This window comes from Petromyzon marinus, chromosome 60 (genome assembly GCF_048934315.1).
Source record: "Petromyzon marinus isolate PM22_M1 ecotype Great Lakes invasive population chromosome 60, UKy_Petmar_22M1.pri1.0, whole genome shotgun sequence".
Taxonomy (NCBI): Eukaryota; Metazoa; Chordata; class Hyperoartia; order Petromyzontiformes; family Petromyzontidae; genus Petromyzon; species Petromyzon marinus.
Genome location: NC_133726.1, coordinates 6,325,914 through 6,337,955, shown reverse-complemented (window position 1 = coordinate 6,337,955; position 12,042 = coordinate 6,325,914). Strand labels below are relative to the sequence as shown.

At 49.8% G+C, this 12,042-nt stretch overlaps 1 protein-coding gene across 3 annotated transcripts in view; it reads right to left on the bottom strand.

Moving 5' to 3' along the window:
• The window catches only part of LOC116955512 (uncharacterized), a 54,248-nt gene that overhangs the window by 7,617 nt on the left and 34,589 nt on the right, over nt 1-12,042 (bottom strand). For all 3 annotated transcript variants that reach the window (XM_076053313.1, XM_076053314.1, XM_076053315.1), the window contains exons 3-7: nt 11,612-11,693; nt 5,153-5,288; nt 4,750-4,958; nt 3,654-3,790; nt 657-801 (exon numbers count right to left, since the gene is read on the bottom strand). In XM_076053313.1, the coding sequence (XP_075909428.1) occupies nt 657-801; nt 3,654-3,790; nt 4,750-4,958; nt 5,153-5,288; nt 11,612-11,693 (709 nt within the window). The remainder of the gene's footprint in view (nt 1-656; nt 802-3,653; nt 3,791-4,749; nt 4,959-5,152; nt 5,289-11,611; nt 11,694-12,042) is intronic.

Genomic DNA, 12,042 nt, shown 5'->3' with positions numbered 1-12,042 from the left:
CAGGAGGCTCCAGGGAGTCCCTCGAATGTGTATTTTTGATTTATTCTTTACACGCTGGCCAGCGGTCTTCAAGTACAAAGACAAGAATCCCCCCGTATAGCCTTAACAAACTGTTGGGGGCAAGTGCTATTATTGAGCACCTATGAAGGCCGGTACGGTACACGAGGGGGCGGGTGGCCAGCACCACGCTCAGCCACCTTTGTCTCCTCAGTGACGATGTTTACACACTGCACGAGGTAGTCATTTGAGGCCAAGTCAATCTAGGGGGGGCCCAGTACCGGTTCAGATAATCGTCACTGGTGTTGGCCGTGAACGGGAATCAAACTCCGATCGCCGGGTTCGTAGCGCAGTGCGCCAACCGCCACACTACCACATCGCACGTGACCTGACGATCAACAAAACATCTGTTTTGTAATTAGCCTAATTATATTACATTTGTGTTAATTTGCCAAAGAATAAAAACAACCGGAATTTCGGTTTTTATTCTTAGGAAAACAGGATTTGCGATGAGATATTGCTGACGTGTGTTACCACCATGCATTTAAAACTACCAATACCACTGGGTACAGGGGACCTGTAAATTGCTGAAGACGGACACAATTCACACGTTCCAATTTCATATACCCATAAATGGCACGACTAGTGGGAAGCTGCACCTCCGACTGGATGACTTTGATGAGGAAGAAAAGATGGTAGACGTTCTTGGAGAGAGCAGCGAGCTGGCGACATGACTCCAGGAACATGTTGGGGTCGAAGGTCTCTGCCTGCCGCTGCAGCTTGCTCCAGAAGAGGGTCAGCTCCCTGCGGTACAACGGGGGTCACGGGTCAACGGCTGAACAGTCAGAATTCGATAACCCTTCAAAACGCCACCCTAGTGAGTGGCTCACCTCGCCGCCGATCCTGGGTTTGAGCGGTGCACCGAACATCACCTTTCCGCAGCAACACTGCGCCAGGATTCGGCGATGCAGTGGCATAGCTATCGCGTGTGCAGGCGGTGCAACTACACCATGGCAAACAGGCCAGAGGAGCCCAGGCGCAGGGATTAAGAAGGGGGGCAGGGGGAATTTGGACAGGTAGCCCCCCCCCCACCATTTTAATTCCTGGAACCAGGACGCATATTAAGCCACTGCCAATACACGCTCAATGTGACCGAGTGAACACCAGAATTTCCATTGTGCTTTTCGCAAGAGCAGCCATAATGTGTCACATGGCCAGAATTTAACAATCAATGTGAACAAACCAGTGCAGAAGAAGTAACGCTGAACGGAATGGCAGGCATCAGAAGGGTGTGTGTGTGTGTGGAGTACGTGATGTTGTAGTCTGGAGGTTGGCTGTTGATTAACAACCAAATAATCTATTCCTGGGGGGGCTGTGCTGTGAGCTTATGGTGTTGGGGGTGGAAGTTGGGGGGGGGGGGGACCTGATGGGTTAAAGTCCACGGCTCCACTGGCACTTGCCATGCGCGGTGCAGCCCAACGCGCAATGAAAAAAAAAACGTCAGCCCAGTCTAAACAACAAAAACATACCAACGACTTTGCTCCTAGGCGTCCCCTTGTAAAGGGCAATTGTTATCCAACCAGCTCTCGCTTAGTTAACACGAAGGAAGCGACAACTCCCCCCAAACCTCACGCCACGCTCCTCACACCAGCCTCCTTGACTTAAACAGGCCTCCTCTGACACACCTCGGGGTCTACCAGGTTGGGAAATAAACCTAATTGAATCTAAATATAAAAATCCTTTCTCTCCCCCTCTCAATGTATTCACAAATTGCTACCCGTGGTAATAACCTCCACAACACGTCATTCTCTGTACAATGTTATACAGAAGCATGCATGTGTGTGGTTTTTTTGTTGTTATCCTATCAAATAATAAATTTTACAGCCGCTTTGTCAACGAAGGCTTGCCCATTCCGTGTCAGGTATGGGAGGGCTGTTTGACCATACTTCATCGCGCTGGTCAGTGCGAGATAGTGAAAGTGGGGGGGGGGGGGGGGGAGGTGGGCCAAGTCTGGTTCAGATATCACTCGCTACTGATGTTAGGTGTCGGTTGGTAATCAGGTCGACGGGTTCATGTCGCAATGGGTTAGCTTAGCTCTGCAACCACACATACTCCCCCCCCCCATCCTGTTTTCATACGTGAATTATTAAACCTATCTTGTTTTTTTTACCAGCAGCTCTCAGCTCCGTTTTCACTGTGGAACAAAAGATGTCTGGAATCGACTGGGCCACGTCAAACTTGGCGGATGGCCAAACTATAATTCCACTGTGAAAGCAGGGAGACAGCAGCGCACAAGGCATGTGCGTGGGGCTGTTTCTACACGTTTGATACTTCCACGACGCCAATAACAATGACTATGTATTCTTCAGATTATAAGCCGCTCCTAAAAAGTAACACGTCTAATACTTGTGCCCGACGTCAATACAGTCATGTAAATCTCGTCGCACACACAGCTACAGGGTGCCGGAGGTGGCGAGATGTTAGCTCCCTTGTTGCCTGGGTTTAATCCTGACCCTGACGCTAATATGTTTGGAGTTTGCATGTTCTCCCGGTGGTCACGTGAATGTTTCTCCAGGTCCTCCGGTTTTTCCCTCCACATTTAGAAACATGCGTTCAGAGTATTTGATGTTATAAATTTCCCAATAATGATAAGCCACTTTGTTGAGCAATCATTCGTGGCCAGGTTGCTTCTGAAAAAGAGCTAGATAGATCAGTGGGCATTACCTGGTAAAAAAACCTCTCATGGAAAATAAAATAATTTATAGTTTTTATAGCTTTAACTTTTGTTTTCAAATACAGGAGGGAAATATGAGTGTCTTACGATACGGGGAAAACGGTATACTAGGCTGAAGTTAGTAACATTGATTGATATCAGTTGCACTTCACGTTATGATATTGCTACACTTGGATTTTGTATTTGCAATGTAACTTAGCAGATTTGTTTTAATTACCGAGCAGTTGAAAACACTGGAAAAGCCGGCTTGTAATGATGAATTGTTTGATCGACGCAAGTTGATTCTTACATTTATTTTAACAATAAAATGTATCTATAGCCAACGCAGCACCCGTTCGCGGTGCAGAGATAAATCCCTATGGGTACAGGGCAGGGGTAAGTCAGGTGGCAGGGGTGGCCCATTTGGGACCATCTCGTATGTGTGTATGTAAAACTTCTTTCGCACCGTACGAAGGCAACCGTGCCAATCGGAGGTCTCAGGGTCCATCTCTGCACATGTTTGTGGCCCGTGCCAGTAATTGCTAATCTTAACGATGTAAACAGGCGTGCCGTGGATGGCGGCATTCACGAAAGAAAAAAAATTCATCGAATTGCACTTGTGAGAATATATTTACAATTTAGAAATTGGAGGGGAGGGGTGTAACAAAACTGAACAAAATAAGTCAGGAAAAGGGAGCTAGAATTGAGTCAAATTAAGTGCAGAACCAATTTTAACATGATGGGCTTTTTAGAAACCATCGACTCGGGAGAGAACCTGGCTTTTTCGCAGGCGGCTGGATGCCTGAGAACCAAACCCAGGATGTTAGCGGTTGCCGGCTGAGCGCCGTGACCTTTGCGCCACCGAAACACCTCGCACAACACGGCTATCGGCAGGTTCTGATAAACACATGCATGCGAGCGATGGCGCTGGCTGGTGCCTCACCAGGAACACTTGAGGTCACCGCGGTGCAGTTGGCGCGTGAGCACGGCCGTGCACAGCACGAGGGCGGTGCGCACGTGCCCCGCTGCCTCCAGGTTGCAAATCATCTCCACGGCCTCGCTGCTATCCAGGGCCTCCACCTGCGGGCAGGGCACGGGGCGTCAACAAGACCGCGCGGAGACAGCGGCAAGAGCAGCGGCTGCAGGGGCTCCAACGGCGTCGCAGAGCTCGGCGCCGGCAACACTCAATCGGGAAGCTCACAACATGGTCGTCGTGAATCGTGCAACAGCCTCCACAATTCTCACACCATCACCCCTCCTCGCTCTGGCCACCCACCTCCTTACTTCGACCACCCCTCTTCCAAACCTCCGAGTGACCCTCTCTCGCGCACCCCTGCTGAACCCGTCCCTCACCCCCATCTGACCTCTCTTCCTCCTCACCTCAACTGCCTCTCTCTTCCTTACACCGCTTGCTCCGAAGCATTCTCTCATCCCTGCCATTCCACTCACCTCTCACCCTCGATCGCCCCCACCTTCTAATCCTGACCGCACTCACTTCCTCATCTTGACAGCCCTCCAACCTTAGCAAAGAAGCCCCTTGTTTTTGACTCAACCATCCCTCTACCCCCTAACTGGGGTCGCCAGCACCTTGCTTACCCCGCGCTGCCATCTTGCGCCGCCTAAGTTGCTCCCCTTCTTATTCAACCTGATTAGCATGGTTGGCTACGTACGGTGCGAAATAAGTTCAACACAGACATACGTAGACTCACAAAGACCCACAGTCTAACACAGAGACCCATAATATAGGTTTTTGTGGATTAGATCGCGGAAATATAAATGTTTCGTTAAACCCTACGTGTTAAACTGAAAGAGACCCATAGTTTGTCATCCTTCCCACACGCCTCCGATGAGCATGGTTGGCTACGTACAATGCAAAAGAAGTTCAACAGACATACACACATTTACCACGAGAGTGACTCATCTTTCTCACGACAGCTATACTCAACTCTCTCACATCATGTGCCACCCAACGCCACATTCTACCCAGGCCACTCCCTCACCACCCCCAAACCCAGCCCCCCCCCCGCATCGCTCCGCACCTCTTGCATGAGCTCCTGGTTGGAGGAGGTGGACTCGCACAGCAGGGACAGGTGCATCTGGCGGAAGAACGGCGTGGCCGTGCAGAGGGCCGCTTGGCGCGTGCAGCACCGGGCCAGCGCCAGCGCACACGGCAGCCAGCCCAGAGCCACCAGGCGTTTCAGCCGCAGCTCCAGCAGCGGCGCACCCTCCACCTCCAGGTACGCGTCCACTGCGGGGACACAACAAACGGGAATCGTCGCCGTCGCCAACCTTGCTGATCTCATCAAAAAACAAACCATCGCGGGACTCCGGTCATCCTCGCAGCAGCTTTTGGCTGGGTGTGTGGGTGGGTGGATCGGTGGGCGAGTGGGCCAGTGCGTGGGTGGGTGGGACGGTCGGTCGGTCAGTCGGCGGAGTCAGTACCTCGATCGGCATCCAGGGGTTTCTCCTCCAGGATGGCCTTCATCTCAGGGGTGTCCCACGCACCGCCGGCCTCAACCACTGTGCACAACGCGTGCAGCTCCATGTTCCCGCAAGCCACCAGCCTCTCGTGGCTCTCCTGCGGGCACACATCGCACGTGTCGGTGGCCACGTCTCGCCAAAGGCTCCGGACAAAAAAAAATATATACAAATTTACACGTAGGCTTTCGCAAATAACATTATCAGACTTTTTTTTTTGGGGGGTGATATGGCGTAAATATAAATGTGTCGCTAAATCCGCCACCACCCGACGCAGCCAATCGGAAAGGTGTTTCACATGAACAAAACGTGAAAATTAGTTACGAGTCCAGCACACCCTTCGTGTTGGAGAGTAAACTCACAATATTGACATTTTGTATCGTGTCATTCATGAAGAATTAATCTCACCATCGCTGAGGAACCACTTAAAGGGATGCCAGGCGGCGGAGCCAGCCAGCGCCAACAAATTTCCCTGCAGTTCTCCATATATTGAGATTGTTTTAAAGCCAATTAGCGAGAAATACATGTGGGAGCCCTGGACATCAACAAGAACAATTTACCTCAATACCATGGTTCTTAACCTTTACTGTAGCATGCACCCCTTTGGTTGTCATTCGTTAAAATATGTATAATTTTTATAAACACATAGGGTTTGATTCAACACAGTAGTTGTACCCGTGATTAATTTGTATTTTCGATTATTTAACTACGAAAATACGTGGCATGTCTCGCACCCCCAAAAAAGGCATCTCGCACCCCCCAGGGGTTGCGTGCACCCCGGGTTAAAAACCACTATAGCATGGAGAATTGCTTCTGCAATACCAACATCGTCCAATGAATGGCGACACCGACAGTCAAAACACCTACAGCCCAGAGGAACCGGATAGGTTCCACAACTTTAACTTATGGCAGATATTGGCGACAGCAGCAGGTGTCTGCTTGTGCAACAGCTGCACGGTCTGGCTGCATCAGCCGTTGGCGAGTCGCTGTTGCACCAGCGGCGTTGGCCTCGACCACCTATTGACCACGACTGTTTGAGCCGGGGGGGGGGGGGGCGTTGGAACCTTCGGGGCCACAGGCCACATACGGTCCGAGACGTCACTTCATACAGACTGCAGGCAAATGAGGCTGGCCACACCGAAACGGCCCACAGATAACGAGTATCCATCATGAACAGCATCTCAGCAGCACTGCGGTTCAACACTGTTTGCAATTTTTTGCATGCTCAGTCACGTCTGTCACTTCTTATTTCGTATGGCCGATGTAGATGCAGAGCAACAACTACAATTTCACATTCAGGTTTTCAATGCATGTATGTTTAACTTATTTCGCACCGTACGAAGTCAACCGTGATAATCAGTGGCGCGGAGGAAGGACAACAAACTAAACACAAAAAGCAGTTCTAAAGAAATTAGTTTTCAATCAGGAATATTTTAAAAGAACGTAGTTCCAGTGGCTTCCTAATATTGGAAGAGCTTTCCAGACGGCCGCAGAAGCAAATCTTAAAGCGCGCGATGCGGTGACCATCTTTGTTCGATGGCCGAGTCAAAAAAACGCGTCAGGAGCGGCGGAGTGTATCGCTGTGATGTCACTGCAAGTACCTCTTTATATACAGTGAAACCTTGGATTGCGAACATAATTCGTTTCGGAAACGTGCTCGTAATCCAAAGCACTCGTATATCAAAGCGAATTTCCCCATAAGAAATAATGGAAACTCAGATGATTCGTTCCACAACCCAAAAATACTGTATTCATATAAAATTGATTAATACAAAATACCTTTTTATATTTTTATTATTTAAATTTAATATAAAGTAATCAAATGTATAAATTACATTTAATCGTGGCTGGCGTGAGGGAGACGAGAGAGAGGAGAGGAGGAGGGTTATTGTGTAGGACGACTTTCACTTGCAGTACAGTTACTAAAGAACAGTCACTACACTTGGACACAAAATAAAAAATGCTTTACGCACACACACGTGGTCACAACAGTATACTGTAGTAAACAGTATACGCTCGCACGGATGTTGACTATACGAGTGAGGCACGCCGACTGAGACCGAGCATGGGAGACGATTACCCAAAATCCCGCAGCGAGAGATAGAGAAGAACCATTGGCTCAGTTGTGATCAAGTGACGCTCGGCAGACAAAGCGTATACTGTACGTACTTGCTCGTATTGCAAGACATCGCTCGTTTTATCAAATTATTATTTCTTTAAAAAATTTGCTCGTCTTGCAAAATACTCGCAGACCAAGTTACTTGCAATCCAAGGTTTCAATGTACTTGGTCAACCTTGCACATTCAGTTTACCGTTCTGTGATCCTAAAGGGGTGCACTGCATATTGTGCACATACAAATGGGGGTGATGAGAGGAGAATAAACAAATTCCCCTCTACCACCTGGAAATTCAATTAACTGTTGGGACAGTCATCGTATTGGCATATGAGGATTCTGTGACGAGACCCTGTATGTAAACAAGGAAGCTCAGTCGTTTCCCCCACTGATCCCAAGCGTACATGTCTCGACCACAAAGAGCAAAACAGAAAGCACAAGAACCTTGAAAGCATGCGAGCTTCATACTGCTGCCTGAGAACGGCAATGCCAAACACTGCGATTAGACAAATCCATTACCCCCCCCACCCAATAGGCTAGTTCCAGTTGTCGAGAGACATCATGAACATCCCCCGCTGCTCTAAATCATTCCACGGAGGTAAAGGTAAACCTATTCACAGACCTCGGACAGTCTCATCACACACAGACGAGATTTTGAGCTGGAACTCATAACACTTGTGTACTGTAATAATCATAAAAATCTTTATGTAAACTGTGTGAAAGTTGCATTAATAAGAGGGTTTTGTGGGTTAGATCGCGTAACTACACGTACAGGTACTCGAATTGTAAATGTTGTGGATTTCGTCTCCAACAAACCGGTGTGTGCTGAACTAGTAACGAATTGGCACGTTTTGTTTACATGACAAACCTTACTGATTGGCTGTGTCGGGTGGTGGCGGATTTAACAATACATTTATATTTACGCGATCCAACGCCAAAAACAAACTTATGGATAATGTTGGTCGCGAAAGCCTACGTGTTAAGCTAGTTGCATTTAAACTGATCGAGAAAACAAAAGTATACAAATGAGACTAAATGGAAATAATACATTTTTTTACAATGGAGAATAACCGATTGAGGAATTGAATTAATTTAAAGACATAGAATGTTATGAAGCCCGAGATCCCATTAAATACCAGAGATTGAACCCAGCTCCTTCCATGCTGAGGCCAAATATTCCAACCCGGTCATTCAATTCCCAAGAGACAACCAGGCCCAGTACCCGGGGGGGTCTCAAGTTGCCGGTGCTGTGACCCCAACACGGCCATTGTGAACCCACAAAGACACCCACAACACAACACCAGGGCTTGAACTCACAACCCCCTTGGTTGCTGACTTTGTGCCTTAGTGCCATTGTGAGCCCACCGATCGACCCCCAGCCACCGCGCTCAAACCCAGAGCTCTCCAGTGCTGGCTCAGTGCCCTGACAGGCCATTATAAAACCACCAAGATGCACGGTACCCCCAGAGATCGAATGCAGAACCCTCAGTACCCTAACAAGGGGGGGTTAATCCCTCTTAAACGGGCAACCGGCACCAGGGCTCGAACCCGGGACCTCACCAATGTTGGTTCGGTGCCCTGCGTGGGCTTTGTGGAGCCCCCCCGAGGGATGCCCCGGCTGCCCCGTACAGAATTTAATTTAAATCCTTTCTCAGCCAAGCGCGGTCCTTATGGGGAACTGTTTGTTTCTTCCTTCATTCAGGATCGATTGCAGCCTGCTCCCGCAACCCCAGCCGCAGCTGCCCGCGAGAGACAGCTATTTAAATTCAGCATATGCACTGTGAATGGCGACATTAACGCAGCTAGAAACAATAAATGTACCCAATTTAGATTCACGCGCTGCCGGTTAAAAAACGAATATGGTGTAAGGGCTCTTTTTTTATTATTCTCAACGTCAATGCCAGGCAGCGGGCTCGTGCAATTATAAGCACGACGGCGGAGCAGGCGCGCGATGTTAAAACGTCAGTTACGTTTAAGACGGAACGACGGATTTCGCGATCGTGTCCAAGGCCACATAATAACCGAGTCTTATCAGCTCGCTGGACTCGCCGCTCCGCTCCAGGATTTACGGCGCACGCTCGCCCCGACTGCAGCTGACGCGGCCTCGCCAACGATTGGCAGTTGCCTAGCGACGATGCATTCCATCTGCTCGCCACACCCGGCGCAGGCTCAACGCAAAACCCGGGCCGGCTTAGCCCTACGCGTTCCCGCCATGGATTTCGAGAGGTCCGTGTGTGTTTGTCCCCCCCCCCCCGTGCCATAAATGTCAAAAGAGCTGCCCTCCTAACCGACACCCCCCCACCTCGCACAAGCCCTCTCTCATTACAGTTCCTCCCGCACGCCGTTGAAGTGCATCCTCCGTTGTGTTTAAAGCCCGGGGAATGTGTGTCTTGAGTGCGTGCTGCCTGCGTGTGCCTGGCCCGATGACCGGCCAGCAACAGCCAGGCCAGCAACAGCCGTCGTAAGCACACACAATAAAAAAAACACCACGTAAATCAAAGGAAATAAGACTTTAGGCAAATAAACGGACTCCATTTTGACTGCCACTGTATGCATGAACTTCTTTCGTAACGTACGTAGCCAACCGTGCTAATCGGAGGTGCGATTAGCACGGTTGGATATTTTTTTTTAAGAAAACGGAGATAAATGTCATTAACTACGCCTCGCTCGCACTCAAAACCAAAGGGACACAGCGAAATCCGTCATGAAATGGGCCCCCCGCTCGCTGGTGTATTATTAAACAGAGTACCGGCTACAGTTTACGAGAGCTACAGTTTACGAGAGGCCTGTTTATTTTTTTTAAGAGGCGCATGATGGGCGTGGGGGGGGTTGGGTGGTACGGGAGGGCGAGAGAGGAGAGAGAGAGGTAATTTACAGCAGATGGTTAATTTGGCGCAGGACCGGGCAAGGAGCCTCTCAATCCTTGATTCAGCCGTCCTGCTATGGATTATGTTCCATAGCAGTAACAACTGGGGGGGGGGGGGGGGGGAGAAAATCTCCATTGCAGCCGCCCAAGTCCTTCACAAACGGAGGAGCCCATGCGGCCTGCACAGCCAAAATGCAGCAAAAACCCAAAAACATCCTCCCTACAGTGTGGCCACGGCTCTGGAAATTAAAAATCCTAATAAAATCACGCTCCCCCCCCCCCCCCCGTCCAACACGTCGCCCGAAACGTCGGGGACGTCATGCCGTCAACAACAAGCGGCACGACCCCGAAAAACCTATCTGGAGAGCTTTCTCCAGAAGTTGGGGAGCGAGAGGGGGTTAAACGCGCACAGCCCAGGAAACAAAGACTCGCTCACATATATAGACCTCCTTCGGGCCACAGGAAGGTGAAGGGATGATAAAGCGAGTACCCCGTTATGGGCTAAGTTACGTGATTATTCTATGGAGAAACTGGTACTCACCATGTATGTATAGTGCACCGCGGTGACGAGATGTTAATTACCTCCCCTGGTATACAGGAGGTCGTGAGTTCGATCCCAACCCTGACGCCTGTATATTTGGGGTTTGCGTGATCTGCTCGTGGTTGCGTGGATCTTTCTCCGGTTCCTGAGGGTTTTCCCTCTACATTTGGAAACAAGCGTTTAGAGTATATGGATGCTATAAATTTCTACGTAAGCCACTTTACTGAACTATAATTTGTGACCAAGTCGATTCTGAAAAAGAGCCATAAAGCTCAATGGGCATTACCTGGTAAGATAACAGATAATTGTTCAGTTTATAGTTTATATTATATGTATAGTCCTTTTGTAAATTCACAGCCGGATAAGGGTCTTCCCCACACTGTGAGTTGCATGTGAAGTGGTGAAATGCAGAGTGGAGGGGGTGTGACTACATTCTTTACGTGCAGCCTCGTGTATAAGTTTTGAATAAACTCCACCAGGAAGCCCGAGCTCCATTTGCAGATCCTCTCTGTAACACCGTGCAGCCCGATCATTCACGAGTAGGGGGGGGGGGAATGAACACTGACACAAACACAACTGTGAACATCACATGTTCCACCCACCACGCCCCCCGCCCCTTGGAATTTCTGGCCCACAGAGCGGTAGCAGACCGGCTACACCCATCGTGGCTCATTTACACTGTTGCTAAAATGCCGCGTTGCTTCAGGTGGCACAAACTTCATCAAGCGTCGTAACGTTCAGCAACGCGGAAGCGACGAACGCCCCCTTTGCGCCACCGCATTGCAGACGGCGTTCCAAGCAAGGTTTCGGTCGGTGTCAGTCAGGAGAGATCTGACCGATCCGCAAGGCCCTTGGGGCGACTTGACTGGACGGCGCACGTCCGGAACCGTCGCTCGACTCACCTTCACGGACGTAGAGAAGGCCCCCCACGTGTCCCCAGGAACCCCCGACTCCGGTAGGTGCAGCAGCAGCTCAAAGCAGCTCCTGCGGAGGAGGGGACATGGCGCGTGCGTGCGTGCGTGCGGGGGGTGAGCCGTCGCTCGTTGATGTCACGACATAAACTATGCACCCGCATGGATCCTGGAATGCTTTCCAACATGCGCTCAGAAGTATTTAATAAGCAGTGATGACCAGCCCTTCCGAGCGGCAGATGAGATTATATCACACGACGCGTGATATGTGCCGGTGTGCAATGATGTCACACGTAACGATATAATCGGGAGGCAAAGCCAAGCGCATGACATACATCACCACCTTGGTAGACAAGGCTATAATACTTTAGTTCTGATTTAATTACAACCAAAGTTTTTGGTAACCCTTTGATCAATGTGGC